Genomic DNA, 15,513 nt, shown 5'->3' with positions numbered 1-15,513 from the left:
GGTAAAATGTAAACAAGGTAAAACAGTTCTACTTGAATCTAAGCTCATTCCAATAAGCTTCTTGATGTTCAAAAATGCTTTAAGAAAAATAGATTCACTAGCTTAATAGCCCAGATATATATAAGATAATTCTTTCTATATACAATACATAAGTTAGAGAACCTAAATAATCCATTTAAACTGATGTCCTCAAAACAGCCTGACAAAACATCATTTCTGAGCAATTTCTATCCTGTAACATTTATACCAAAATGCAAAGTATTCATTCATGAGATGAGCAATATAAGCATCTATAGAACTCTAGAAACAGTATAGATACACTTTGAAGAATAATTATATGACTATATAAAGTTGTGAAATATCTTAAAATGCTATTGGAACATTTTGAAAGCAATGTTTCTGAAAAGTAACACTCCCCTCAGTTTTTGGTAGTGAATTGTCCTCAGAGCTTCTCTGGCCTAGATAAAAAATTTACATATATTTAGAAAAATGTACTTCATGTATTTTGTTTGCATAAGCTAATTTAGAAACTCTGGAAAGCAGAGAAAATTAAGTATATTTTCATTAATTTACGATAATTCATTTTGATCATCTCAGAATTCATAGTTTCCTGGTACACTTTGATGAAAATGTTCATGAACTTCTCAGAAATACTGTACTTACATTGCTGTTCAATTAAACAAGATACAGTCTTATAACATTCACACAAATTGTAAAGTATAAACAATAAAAGGCAAGAAAAAAATGTCATATGTACCTTTAAAACAGAAATCTTATTTGACAACTTATAAGAGGGAATATAACATGCTCTTTCTCATAAGATATGAGGGACATCATAAGAGAATACAGATATTTTACTAAACTCAGGATCCCTAAAAAAGATGAAATTTTTTTTTAATTTCTACAAATTCGACCAATAATGTCTGATTTTTAAGCAATTACATAATAGCATAAAACACTACAAAAAAATGATTTAGAAGAACAGTCACATAACATTGTGAATGCACTAAATGCCACTGATTATATACTTTAACAGTGGTTAATGTTGACTTTACATTAACTTTATATATAATTTTCTAACAAATTTACATAAATCAAATAATAAGTTTTTAAATGATGGAAAGGTAAAAATAAGAGAATTACATACCCTCAATTTTTAGTGAAGAAAAATTTGTTAATTTTGTATTATTTGCCCTGAGATTCACAAAATCTTCCTACTCTCCACTAACTAGATAAATCTATAAACAATAAAAAGTTACCTTATTTGACATTCAGAGTCAAATATTATGAGAAGCTTGACTAATGTAATGTTTATCTTTTTAAAAAATCCAATATGTACCCCTGAAGGTAGACTTTAAAGGACAAAGAGGAAAGAGATTATTATTTTCAAAATTCATTTTACCAAATAGGTGAACAAAACAAAGAACTGTGGCTTCCCACAAATCTCTGTCCAGCAATTCTTTTTTATCTAATATCACTTTGAATGTACTTAGCTTAAAGCAGAAAAAATTAAACAAAAAAGCCAGACACAAAAATCTGAGATGTATCTTTTAAGAGAAAAATGAATATGCATAAAATGTAAGATCAGTCTCTCCACATATCAGATAAAAATCAAGGTAGAGAGAGAGACAGAGTGTGTGTGTGTGTGTGTGTGTGTGTGTTTATGTATGCATGTACCCAGTTTTATGTGCTTATGAGAAGAGTATTTTTAGAACTGGAATAATCATAGAATTTATGTCATACCTGTGCTCCATAGATATATTTATCCAACATCTTGCCTCCTATTGTCTGTCCTCCTATATCCCAAACTTGGAGAGTAACATTCAAGTTCCCTTGAATATAAAAACAAGAATGCAGAAAAGGTAAGTAACAAAGTAACAACTGAATACAGTTCCAAAGAATTCTAAGTCACAATGATAAACTGTGGACCTAATCTGCCTTTTTTTTTAAGATTTTTATTTATTTATTTGACCCTAATCTGCCCTTTATTCTGCATGTTCATACGGTCAGATATTTGGAACTATAAAATAATATTGTCAAAAGAAATTATAATGGAGAATGTAGGTTTATACTTTTACCCCATTTCTACAGAACCATATTTATGATTACTACCAAAATAAAAAAAGCTTTAATTCATAAACTGCTCAAAACTTTAAAAAAAATTTTTCTTAAATAGAAAATAGGATGATAGAATACTTGTACGGGAGGTAAAAAATATATATATAATTTAAAAATAAAAATAGAACTTTATAATATTAACCTACCCTATAGCACATAATGAATTTTACTGTAAACTCTAAATTCTACAGGTTCTAATACTCACAGATTAACAACAGACTACAAAAATGGACCCAGTTTCATCTCAAATTAATGCACTTTTTAAAACTTAAATGTCATCCATTTATATGCAATAGAAAACATAATTTTTAAAACTACATATTTTCAAATTTGATCTATAAAATATAAACACATATGACAGCCCTCTTCAGAACAGATGTAGGATACATACCCAGTATTTCACTAAACATTATGATGCATTTACTGCTCAAAGCATTTCCATTGAAACAAATCATAATATGTGCTTCAAAGCCTTCATAAAATGGTAGAACAAATATTCCCCATACAAGCATTATAAAAGCATTTAAAAATATTAAAAAGCAAGCAGGATGCCTGGGTGACTCAGTCTATTAAGCGGCTACCTTCAGCTTAGGTCATGATCCCAGTGTCCTGGGATCAAGTCCCACATCGGGCTCCTTGCAAGGCAGGGAGCCTGCTTCTCCCTCTGCCTCTGCCTGCCACTCTGCCTGCCTGTGCTTTCTCTCTCTCTCTCTCTCTCTCTGACAAATAAATAAATAAAATCTTAAAAAAAAAAAGGCACTGAAAAGCAATCTTTAAAATTCATCTATTTTGCAAAGTATTTGCCTGATACAAAAATTTATGAGATAAACTATTCTCCCTTATGAATCCATAACCCCAAAAGTTAAAGACCATGTCCAATATAGTTTAACATTTCAAAGTATTTCTCCTAATGATGCAGTTTTCTCCAAAGACAAAGTCTCAATTAGTATCTTCAAAATGAGCTCTCACACTAAAAAATGTACCTTCCTGAATGATTTGCAAATCAGAAAAAGTCAAAATAAAAACATAAGACACTGAAAAAAATCTTCTCTCTTCAAAAACAATAATGAAAAAGATTATAAAGACATGAATTTTTATGCCAATGCCAAACATTAAAATCAGAGAATGTTAGTCACATCATTCAACTGAAAAGCAAGTATAACAATGGATTAACCAGCCAAGCTTTACCCTTAACTCTAAGTTTTGTTGGGTTTCTATTACAATCTTTCCATTATTTTGAGGTAGGTCTGTTGCATCTGCCAACGTGCAAAGGATTTACATGAGGAACTTCCATTAGCATTAATAAGAACTCCTGAAGTTTATCACCCGTCATCATTCTCACATACACACACTTTCAACACTCACAGAGTAAAGACGAAAATGTTCCTAGAGTTCTGTGAAGATGAAAACCAAAATGCACAACCTAAATAAGACTTATCCAACAACTGGAATAAACCCATTTACTTAAAAATCTAAATTTGTCAAGTTTCAAAACTGAACTCATTCTATGACACTGTCTCACACTAAGCAGGTGAGAAAGGACTAGCGGTCACTAGTAGTATGTTAAATCACTTCAGGAAGCACCTAGATAGGGGCGCCTGGATGGCTCAGTGGGTTAAACCGCTGCCTTCGGCTCAGGTCATGATCTCAGGGTCCTGGGATCGAGTCCCGCATCGGGCTCTCTGCTCAGCAGGGAGCCTGCTTCCTCCTCTCTCTCTGTCTGCCTCTCTGCCTACTTGTAATCTCTCTGTCAAATAAATAAATAAAATCTTTAAAAAAAAAAAAAAAGAAGCACCTAGATAAAGAGGCAGTACTCTATTCATTTTACTTGCAGACTCTTTTTACAATCATTTGTTCACGTTAAAAAACAAAAAAAAAAAACAGTGCTTAACAATATTAACTTTTTTCTGGTAAGATTGTAGGCAACACTTCATATAAGGTATTTAATACCATTTTCTTTAAGGCCAATAAATCCTATCACTTGGCTTTGCATCAAGAAATATAAAGCTTTTCTGCCTTTAAATTCTGATAGTCAGATCCAATTTGAATTGGTTATTGTGAACACCTTAGCTACAAACTTTATGAACATGATATTCATGTTTCCAAATCCTCACTACATCATTTCAAGACTAAATCATATATTCAGTTGCCCCCCATGTGAGTTTATATTTATATTCATGTTTTGCAGGTATTTTTTAAATTCATACCTTTCTATATAAACACTGTTGTTGTTGGCTTGTTTTTTTTAATATACATATTCTAGTGCCTCAGAAATAAAAATAGTTATGCGTTACTGATAATCGACAATGCTAGCCCCCCCCCAAAAAAAACCCACTTCTGCCATCATTATAGCTTCCGCAAATGATACTCGCTGCATATTTGTTACATATGTCTAGAAATATATTTTTAACTTCTACATGTGGATTTTAGGATTATTAACACATAAAAATAAAAATAACTTTCCCTATTTGAGAAGCAAAAATTACATAAAGATGGAATTCTAATCAATATTCATTTTAACTTCCCTAAATATAAATACATAAAACTGCCATGTGTATTTTCAAAATGACATACCTAATTACCTATTAAAATAGTACTCAAATAATCAATGCTGTAAAATTTTTTTTAAAAATCAAGAATACATCTGATATAAATTTCCTACTAATAAAGAACATTAAGGAGATTGTCAGCAATCTAATCTCAAGTGCAAAATACTACAAAATTCCTGCTTACCCAGTAAGAAATGACATGTAACCAATGGAAAAAAATAAAGTAAATGAGGTGACAAAATACAGGTAAGCTGCTTTTGGTATGAATCAAAGCCACCAAGAGGATTCAACAGTGACCTTGTAAAAGTACACTTGGTGCCTTGGTTAACCTTACTTAAAGTGCTGCATAGTCAAGATGGAACTAAAAACACAAGTCTGCCCACTTCTTGCACTAAAGACTTAGAAATCCTTTTCACAGTAGAACGCTGTTTACTGGACTGTACCCACAAGCTTCCTGAAAGTATTTTGACTAAGGCTCTTAAGAAGCTCTATCAGCAGAATCTCTGACTAACAGATACACTATTTTAAGCAGTAAACTCGGCACAGTGGTTGCATCCAGACTATACAGCATACCGGAACATGAAATATACTAAAATGGATGAATATTTACAAAGTAATGACCTTGAAAACTTGCATGAAGAGAATGTCAATAGATGGACAGGAGGTATTCACGTTTAACAATCTGAATGGACAGAAGACTTACTAGAATATTTCACAAATATTAGATTCACCTAGTATGTTCTTTACTATAAATTCAATAATGCTGCCTGTAATGGTTTAGCAAATGATACAAATTATTAGTCATCCTACATTTGCCACTACAATGAATTAAAATTAAGGTTAAAATATGTAAAGGATATACTGTGAACCTTGTAATTTATTTACTTCATTTCTTAATGTATGTATTAATTATATAATATCAAGTTATATCAAAACAATTTTTTCCTACTGAAATTTCTAACACAATTTTGAGTTCATGAAGTAACATAAAACCAACTGCTTTAAAAAAAAAAAGAATTTTTTTCTGGAATTCTACCCATCAAAATAAAAATTTAATCAGGAATACATTAAAATATACATTTATTAAGAGTATAAATTTCCTAATGTCATTTTTAATATAAGCACTTTCTAACTCTAAAAATATTATACTATAAATTTTTATTTCAAAAATACCAAATATTTTTTACAAAGTAATAAAACTTTAAAATGGGTAGTACTGTGCAACAAATCAGAAATCATCATATGTATATATCACCTATTATAAAATATCCAAAACCAGTCCTAAGATATTTTTAATGATTGAATGTTGCTTGTTCCTGTATTTAAGGCTTTGAACTAAAAAAAAGTCAGAAAAACTAAGTAATATTAATGGTACAGAAAGCTGATGCTCTTGCTAGTTAGCATCAAAAATAATAATCAATAACTAGATATATGACGGTTCTCTATGTACAACTGGCATCTCTGAAAAAACTGATGCAAAAAATAAGCTTTAGCATGTATATTATATGATCTGTGTATATTTTCTTCTAGTAATTGCTATAAATACTCTGAATGCAGCATTAATCTATCCACACAAATGAGAATAACAAAAATAAAATGAGATTTTTCAGTTCTGAATACATTAAAAGGAAATACAAATGAAACAAAATATGCATATGTTTCTCATAAGCCTCTTGCTAAACAATAACTTAGTAACAGAAAGTTGGAATTCTTTTTTCATACTCTATCTTTCAATTTATTTTTCATTGGTAGCTGAATACAGACAATCACAAAATATAATAGAGCATACCACTAGTGAGATAAGCAGAATACCTTCAATTACCAAGAGTTTTCATTAGCTGCTCCAAAACTTTGATGGAGAGTTGTCTGACAGATGGGGTGTTTGAGAGATTAACATATTTCGATAATATTGGAATTTATTAAACCCCTTCCCACTATATCACTCACGCTCCAGTATATGAATCTGATACTACATTTGCAACCGTTTTTATTCAAATGTGTTGCCTCAGAGAGGAGAGAGACGGACTGGTTTAGAAAGTCAATCAAGATAAACTGCTTTTAATAAAATACTTTAAACATATAATTTAACCATCACAAATGAATGGACAGAGCATTTTAAAGCCCCAATTGTTCAGAAACTAACTTAAAACAGAAACCACTCTCTTTTTGTTATTATTTCCCTGTATTTCCCACAAAATGTGCTGCAACTGGCATCTAAATAGTTTCTTTGCATGGTGAACTGAAACATCTTGAATGCTCAAACTGTATTTTTATGAGTGCCTAGGGACCCTAAATTTTAGTGGTCTATTAAATGCCAGCAATTTCATGCTGCCTTGCATAAAACAGCATTCACATATTAGAGCACAGAAGTTCCATAGCTACATTATACTTCTGTTCCAACTTTCTCTTGAACAAAAAACTGAAGCAGAGGCTAATCAAAATAATATTTTAAAAAAATAATCCTTTCCAGTCTTTTCACATTTAGTTTATACAATATCTGTTTATAATTGTGTAACATTTGATTTTTTTCAACTTTTTAGAATTTTATAAGTAACTATTGTTTATTCTCAAAAAATGTGTGGAGTGGTCAAAAACAGCGGGAGAATGGCGGAATATATAAACTTTTTTCTCACACTCATGGACAATATGTCTTCATGAGAGATCCTGATCAAAGTTAACCTCCCTATGATAGATTTGCTAATTATATATATTTTCATGCAGAAAGAGTCCCCAAATTTATTTTACATATCTCTGCTATTATTGTAAGATATGTACAATTTTCTACGTTAAGATTTTTTAGTCTCTTACCTGGCAATGTTATCCTTCTCAAAAAGAAATCCAGTCCTATAGTTTGTTTGTACTGTTTCCCAAAAGTTTCTTGAGCAAAACACGTAGCTAAGGAGGTCTAAAAAAATTGATGCATAGAATATCAAAATTAATGTCTTTGTTTTAGAAATGTAAACATAAAGTCATTACTAAACCTTATTAAGTAATCTTAGTATTTATACTACCATTAATCCAACCAACAACTTTAAGCAGTTCTAATCAGTTACAAAGCAAGGAGGGACTTAACACTCCACCAGGTAAATTTCACTTGCCAACAGCTATTAGTGAGGACAACAGACTAATAGGTTAGATCTCTTTAAATCCCCTGATAGTCAAGCTCCTTCTCCTTGCTGGAAATTAGAATTTGAGATGTATCAACAAGAAAATTAAAACAACATGACTAAAGATCTGAATCCTAAATATCTATATATATCAGTCCAATACAATTCTAAGTTTCATTTCTGAGGCTAAATACTCTGAATATTTGTGCTCTCAGAAACAATAAGTACTAATTAAAAGGAGGAAAGTCTGTTCATATAATTTTCCTTTACTTGTAAAGTATCTTTAAATGTCTAATTTTTCTCTATATTAAAGAAGTTAATGAAAATTATACTACAGAATGACTGAGATAATATTTATCTTTAAAATTAAGAAGCTGGTATTTCAAGACTAATATTAAGTGGGCAAAAATATTTTCCATCCAACAACCATAAGGATTAAGTCACAAGAAGATTACAACCAGAATAGATAAACATATTTTTAAATAACAACTCGAAGATGTATTCAAAACTCTGGAGTACCATTTCCTATCAAAGCAGAATAAAAACCATTCTGGAAACAAATGAAATAACTCAATAACTTAAAAGTTTCCCAAACATTTTAAATGCCCTACTTATTTGTAAACTTCACCAAAAAGAAAGGCAGCTTCACAAAGCTTTTAAAGAGCTCTACGCTCTTTAAGAAAGACTACCAAAGTGAAAATTGCCCTTTTTTACTTTAAATGTTAAAATTAGATATCAACTCCTAAAATAATGAAAACTAAAATAAAATTCCTAAGACACCTTAGTATAATTAATTATAAGTGCAGCAATGCAAAAGAAAATTTGGCCAATTTTCAATTTCTTCAAACAAAAAGACATAAAATTCTTTTTGACACAAGAACCATATTTTTCACACAAATGACAATGTGCACACTCTAATTCATTTATTATTTAAATACTCAGCACTTGTAATAAATTTCTAAGATATGTGGTCAAATATTTATTGAACACCCTAAGAAAGATGTTCTGCTAGGCACTGAGAAATAAACTCACTACACTCAAATGAAAATTTGTTTGGCTTCCTAAAGCATGTAACAATAATATAATAACTGAGAGCCTGGAATAAAAAAGCTAAGCATTCCTTTTTAAAACTCTTTGTTTTTCATTTATCTTTATTTATGCCATTGAGCGTGTTTAACTCACAGTACAAAATCTTCTGTTAAGAGGTTCAGAGTTCCAGAGTTAAATAACTGCCACTATTTAACTATTACAGATATTTCAAAATGTTTAATATAGGGATGGTTGCTATACTTTTATAACAGAAAGAGAAACTCAAGGCACATGTAACATTAGCATAGTGCCATTTAAGGTAATTTTGCACTTTCATGTAAGCTTCTCAAAGTTCAGTATTTTTATATTAATGAATAGTTTTAAAAATTCGAAGCTTCTTTTCTTGGAAACAGGACTTCGAGATTCTGAAAACCTTAACCTCACATTTTTGAGGCAAACATAAAGCTAGGATTTTTTGATTGGAAGAAAGTATAATCTGTCAAAAATACAAGCCTGTGAGAACATGAGAATATTAAAGTGTATTCTTATACCATCTCTAGACATACTATAAAAATTAAACAGAAAATCAATTGAATCAGTGGTAGGCACTTCCTCTTCAATTCTCTAGACTTTCTGCCTTCTTTCACACTTAATAATTTCTCTCAAGTCATTATATAAATACCTTTCTTAAACAATTATGACGTAAACAATCATCTACCACATGTGAAACATCTTTTTGTGAAACGTCTTTACCTGATTCTTTATATCGTTTTGTCTGGTGAGTTTCTGCTAACAATTTTTACCATACTACATTTAGTAATACCAAAGAAAAAAAAAAGAAAAATATTTTGCCTCAAAAAAATCTTAAGAAATATGTAATAAAATCAAATTATGAATCAAAACAGAAAGAACTAAAAACACATGTTACTAGAAGGAGGAGCTAAATTTCTCTTGGAGAAATTATTAGTGATTATATCAATACTCTATTGCTTCCATCAATGTGTATTTAAATGCCATGAGTTAAAACTGACAAGAGAAACTAATGCTAGAAAAAACAGCCAGGAGTTCAATCAGGATACAAATAAGAATGAAAGTGAGGCTGACTTCATAAAAGGATGGTAAAGGAAACAGAATGGGAAATTTGGTAGCTGCCAAAAACTTGAGAGCAGAATAGAGCATGAAGAAGAAAAAAGCTTGATATACAAATATTGAAATAAAGGTTAGGTTTCTGATGTTTGTGTCAGAAAATCTCTGGCAGAAAATGCCTTTACAGTTTTAAAAGAGTTTAGTCAAGATGATAAAGACTAAGTCAAACACCATAAACAGTTACCACTCTTACTCTTTTAAGCAGAATGATAGTCCTAACTCAACAATATGGAAGGGAAAAAATCATGTCTTGTCCTACACTAGAAAGAATTTTAGACAGAGATGAAAAATTGTAATTATTCACAGTAAATTAGCAACAAGAAGAAAATATGGCAGGCTAAACAAAAAACCCAAATAAAAAAATATGAACAAAATTCAACTAACACAAGTATGAAACTAACTGATAAATACTGGAAGAAAAAGTAAAAAATTTAAAGAATTATGATAGACCACAGGGTAACTGGCAATTTTGGTCTCTTTTAACAAGTGTTTTAGTGCTATAGATTGTCATTATAATTTTAAACAGGAAATGAATTCAGTTATGAGTTGACCATAAAAGGATTTAGGAAATGAAAAATTAGCAAGGTATTCAAAAGAATACTGAATAATCAGAAAACTATACAAATATACCTCAAAATTTTTATTGAATAAGACTGTTAGAAACAATACTGATCTATTTAAAACAATTGAAACATTCAAAAAGTTTCTTTCCAAAAATCTTTTAAAGGTAATCAGAGCATATTAGGTTGTTTTTCCTCAGCAATAAAAATCAGTAACAAAATATCATCCGGAAAAGCAAGAAAAGAAATTAACAGAATGCTCCAAATTTTGCACATAAATGACAACTCTCCCAGGAGCCCTAGGAACTCAAATCTCAGAACCAAAGACTGGAGCAGCTCTGCAGGGCCAACTGCCAGGGAAGATGCAAAGAGCAGTCGTCACCAGAGAAGCCAGGGTCCAAGCTACACCAGTAAAGGGGAATCATGAGCCGGAAACTGGTAACAATAACAACCTGCGTTTCTGAAGACCCTGGCTGGGAAAAGGGAGGGAAGAAGACTTTAGCAATATTCCCAGAAACAGTGCTGGCGTCTTGGACAGAAGCGACAGGTGTGAAGACACCTCGGGTAGAGGCTCCTCACTTTATTGGGGGGGGGGGGGTTACACACCGTTTTGAGATCCCATGGACCCTCCCCAAAGAGCAAGCACCAAGAGATGATTCTTCGGGAGCTCCCCCAACCCAGAGTTAAAAACGTCAGCCTGAAGTGGTAAGGGGACTGGCTGTCGGATATTCTCAAGCACTCAGTCGATCAACCGTCACCGAGACTAGACTCTTAAGCAAGGATCCCCCCGGCCACGATAGCAACTGTACTCTCAGCATCAGCCTAAAGTAAGCGCTCAGTGGATACTTGCTGAATGAGTGCTTGTGTTGACAGGTGCTGTGCTCGGAGGGAGCAGGGATGAACAGGTATGATGCTACGAACCAGCGGCCAGCGTTTATTGAGTGCACACCATGTTCTGAAAGCTTTCCGTGGATTTTCACACTGAATGTGTATTTGCACACTTCACCCTCTGAGGCGACCCCTATCAATAGCCACCTTACCGATGAAGCACAAATAGGGAAGCAATTGTGCCCTCCGGTGTCCCGACCATAAGTGATGGGGCAGTGCTCACCCAGGGAATCTAATTCCAGAGCCACGTTCTTGGGAGTGCAGTGTAGGTACGTGAAACCGCAAGGCGGCCGGCGGTGCGGGGATGGGGGGATGTGGGGGCGGAGAGGGCGGGGGTGGGGAGGCAAAGTGTGACCTGGACTAAAGTGATAAGAGCAGATTTTTGCCAGTCCTCAGAGGCAAGAAGCTGGAAAGCTTCCCACGAGGGCGATGCTGGCTAGACTCTTGAAGAAGTAGGAGTTCGCGCAGGCAAGGAGCTGGGAAGTGACTTTTTTTTTCTTTTTCTTTTTCTTTTTTTTTTAATTTAATTTAAGGAGAGCTAGACGGCTCTCTTCAGCCTTCACCCAGCGCCTACTTCGTGTCTGGCCCCAGGCCACGATGAGACGGACCCCGGCCCTTGGGATAACGAGGCGACGCCGAGCGGCGGGAGGAGGCTGGGGTTTGCAGGGGCCGCGCCGGGGTTCCTGCGGACCCGCTGGAGGACTGACCTTCCCGGAGGTGCCGTCCCCCAGCACGACGATTTTCAGTTGGCGGTCCTGGCTCTCCTCCTCAGAGTCCGACATGGTGTCCCGGGAAACAGGCCCGCTCCCCCACCCCCACCCCGAGGTAGAGGGAGGAAGGGTAACAGGGGGTCTCCGGGGGCGGGGGAGAGGAGGAAGGGCGGCAGTGGGGGCAGAACCCCCCGCCCCGAAGTCTCAGCGGCCGCTGGACGTAACTAGGCTGAATCACTCGCCGGGCGCCATCTTGCCCACCTCCCCTCCCGCGGCCGCCGCCCCGCCCCCCACGCGCTACGTCTGCCGCGCGCCCCCTCCTCTGCGCCAACCCGCGCGGACGCGAGCCTCCCTAGCAAACCGGCCCATTTCCGGGCCTGGGACGGGGGAGGCGTTTGAACTAACCTGGCGAGACGGGCGCTACTCTCGCACAGGCAGCTGTGAAGAAGAAAAACAAAATGTATCACTCAAACCCGGTAGAAAAATGGCAGCCCAGTAGCATTCTGGCATTCTATCATATTCCCGTGTGTCCATCACCCCCTGTGAAGGTCCCTGAAGCGAATGGTTTAACCCGAGGCGGGGGCGTAGTCGCCTGGGCCGCGCGCCCGGGTTGCTATGGAAGCCGGGAGTTGGTGGAGAGGCGGTGGGGCGGCGCCTGTCTCTGGGCGGTGGGGAAGCCGGAGGACTGCGCAGCCCACTGAGGCTGGCCCTCCACCCGGAGGTGGTAGGAGAGCCGGGGGTCGCGTCCGGGGAGGAGCGTGGGCGCCGCAGAGGCTGCCGAGGACCCTTCTGCCTGCGGGGAAGCGCCTGTAGAGGCCTTCACTTGAACAGACTTCTGGTGCTGCCTCTTGTTTTGATGTCTGAAACCAAGGGTTCCGTGGGCAGAACAACAGAATCTGATGGTTCATTCATCAAGCAAGGAACCTAGAGCAGCAGTTCTCAAAAGTGTGGTTCGGGGAACCCTGGGGGACGCCAATAAAGCCAAAATTCTTTTCATAATAATACAAACACCTTTTTGGTTTTTTTGCCTTTTTCGTTTTCATTCTCTCACGAGTTTAAGTGTTCCAGGGGATGCATGATGTATATGATGGCATTACTCTGGCAGTTACGGAATCATGTGCTTGTTATAGAGTGCCAAACATTTTAGTATTAATTTCAAAGCACTAATGATAATAATGAACAATGTTTATGAACAAAAACTCTTTGAGGTCTACAGTAATTTCTTAAGAGTGTAGAGAGGCCCTGAGCCCAAAAAGTATTAAGAATTGCTGCACTGGGACGCCTGGGTGGCTCAGTTGGTTGAGCGGCTGCCTTCGGCTCAGGTCATGATCCCAGCGTCCTGGGATCGAGTCCCACATCGGGCTCCTTGCTTGGCAGGGAGCCTGCTTCTCCTTCTCCCTCTGCCTCTGCCTGCCACTCTGTCTGCCTGTGCTTGCTCTCGCTTCTCTCTCTATGGCAAATAAATAAAATCTTTAAAAAAAAAAAAAAAAAGAATTGCTGCACTGTCTCAGTCCAGTAGAGCAGGTAAAAGATGTCACAGAAAATTTCAATAAACATAAATTCTATAATAATAATGCCAACCTACTATGCTTGTCTCATTGTTAATTACTTTACAGGGATGATCATGGTTCATTCCTCACGAGAACCCTATAAAGTAGAATTATCTCATTTACAGATGCATAAGCTTAAGGCACAGAAAGATTAGCTCAGAGTCAGTGGTCCTGGAAAGAATGCAGGAAGTAGAATGGGAAAGCAGTACAGTTTAAGAAATGCCCAGTCCTAGAGGGAGCACTGGAGTTCTAATCACAGACCTATGCTTACTAGATGTGTGACCTTGAACCACAGTTTCATCCATAAAATAGAGGTACCACCTCCTTCATAAAGTTGAAAATTAAATGAAGTACTGAATATAAAATAACAGCACAATGCCTGGCATATACTAGTAACACTCAGTATTAACCTGTGTAATTATCCTCTTCATCATCATCAGTAGATATGGTCCATATTGGAGCATCACTTCTTCCTTGGGATGTTATCTTAGACAGGTTTCTTATGTAGATTACATTTAATTGTACATTTGTTGTTCAGTCTTCTCACATATTATTATACATTAATGATATGCCCCTTGCATATAAGCATGTATTTATTATGTTTGCCAGCAGGGCCCCTATGAATTATTGTGCATATAAGCATGTACATACAATTATTAATCTTGCATAAGACATTAAGTTAATCTAGTATCCAGTAATACTTAAATTGGAATGCACTTCACTTCTCCAAAAAAGACCTTGATCAGCAAACCTCAAGAAACCAGCAATCCTTACACAAATGTGTACTTCTTCTCACTCTGGGCCCATAACACATTGTGGGGGAGTGTCCTATATTAAAACTATACTTGGCATCAGATTCTTACTTTAGGGCCTTGTAACTCTTTACTCCTACCTACAATCCTTTCAAATGGAACATCTAGATGGACTGATGACTAATCAGCCCATAATCACACAAAATTGTGGTGTCATGCATTTAATATCTTTTCATTTTTAGAGGAAGAAGCAGTATCACTCAGCCATAAAGGTCTCAACATGTAGAGCCTGGTTTCTTCATCTGTAGGTGGGATTAGTCCCCAAAAGTAGCTACCCATGTGTTAGTTCCCAGTACTTTCCCTACTCCCAAACACCACCACTAACAACTTTCTACATTACCAAGTTTTTAATGAGTATCAGTAGGAAAAGTACCTGAAAGGGTTTTGCCAAGTTCTTTATAAATGTTAATTTGAGGAATCTGTTTCTAATGAAGACAGATTTAACCCCTTCTTGTCCATAAAGGGAGTTAATGTTGCAGAAATTTGCTTTTCCATTTGTCCTTAATGGAAATGGTTATGTAATCCAGTTCTGACCAACGAGACAGAAGAGGATGTCCTTTGGGAGACATCTGGAAAAGATTTTCCTCCCTGATTAAAAAGGAAGGAAGGGCACCTGGGTAGCTCAGTCTGTTAGGCTTCAGACTCTCAGTTCCAGCTCAGATCATGATCTTGGGGTCATGAGATCAAGCCCCAGGTCATCAGGCTCCAAGTGGGGCACAAATCCTGTTTAGGATTCTCTCTTTCCCTCTCTACCCACCCCCCCCAACACACACACACACACACACACACAAATGTGTTCTCTCTCCCTTTCTCTTTAAAAAAGAAAATGGAGGGGCACCTGGGTGGCGCAGTCATTAAGCATCTGCCTTTTGCTCAGATCATGATCCCAGGATCCAGGATCAAGCTCCACATCAGGCTCTCCCTGCTCAGTGGGAAGCCTGCTTCTTCCTCTTTCGCTCCTCTGCTTGTGTTCCCTCTCTCTCTCTGCCAAATAAATAAATAAAAGAGAGAGAGAGAGAAGGAAGAAAGGAGAAAAGGAGAGAT

At 36.1% G+C, this 15,513-nt stretch overlaps 1 protein-coding gene across 2 annotated transcripts in view; it reads right to left on the bottom strand.

Moving 5' to 3' along the window:
- The window catches only part of RAB28 (RAB28, member RAS oncogene family), a 101,339-nt gene extending 88,932 nt beyond the window's left edge, over nucleotides 1-12,407 (bottom strand). Inside the window, exons 1-3 of one of the 2 annotated variants that reach the window (XM_059165311.1) lie at nucleotides 12,105-12,407; nucleotides 7,476-7,572; nucleotides 1,744-1,832 (exon numbers count right to left, since the gene is read on the bottom strand). In XM_059165311.1, the coding sequence (XP_059021294.1) occupies nucleotides 1,744-1,832; nucleotides 7,476-7,572; nucleotides 12,105-12,179 (261 nt within the window). In that variant the 5' untranslated portion in view covers nucleotides 12,180-12,407. The remainder of the gene's footprint in view (nucleotides 1-1,743; nucleotides 1,833-7,475; nucleotides 7,573-12,104) is intronic. The other variant, XM_059165308.1, reaches the window with a different exon arrangement.
- Nucleotides 12,408-15,513: the final 3,106 nt, after the last annotated feature.

This window comes from Mustela lutreola, chromosome 1 (assembly GCF_030435805.1).
Source record: "Mustela lutreola isolate mMusLut2 chromosome 1, mMusLut2.pri, whole genome shotgun sequence".
NCBI classification, from domain to species: Eukaryota; Metazoa; Chordata; class Mammalia; order Carnivora; family Mustelidae; genus Mustela; species Mustela lutreola.
Note: the sequence above shows the minus strand (reverse complement) of the source record. Positions and strands in the feature narration are given on the sequence as shown.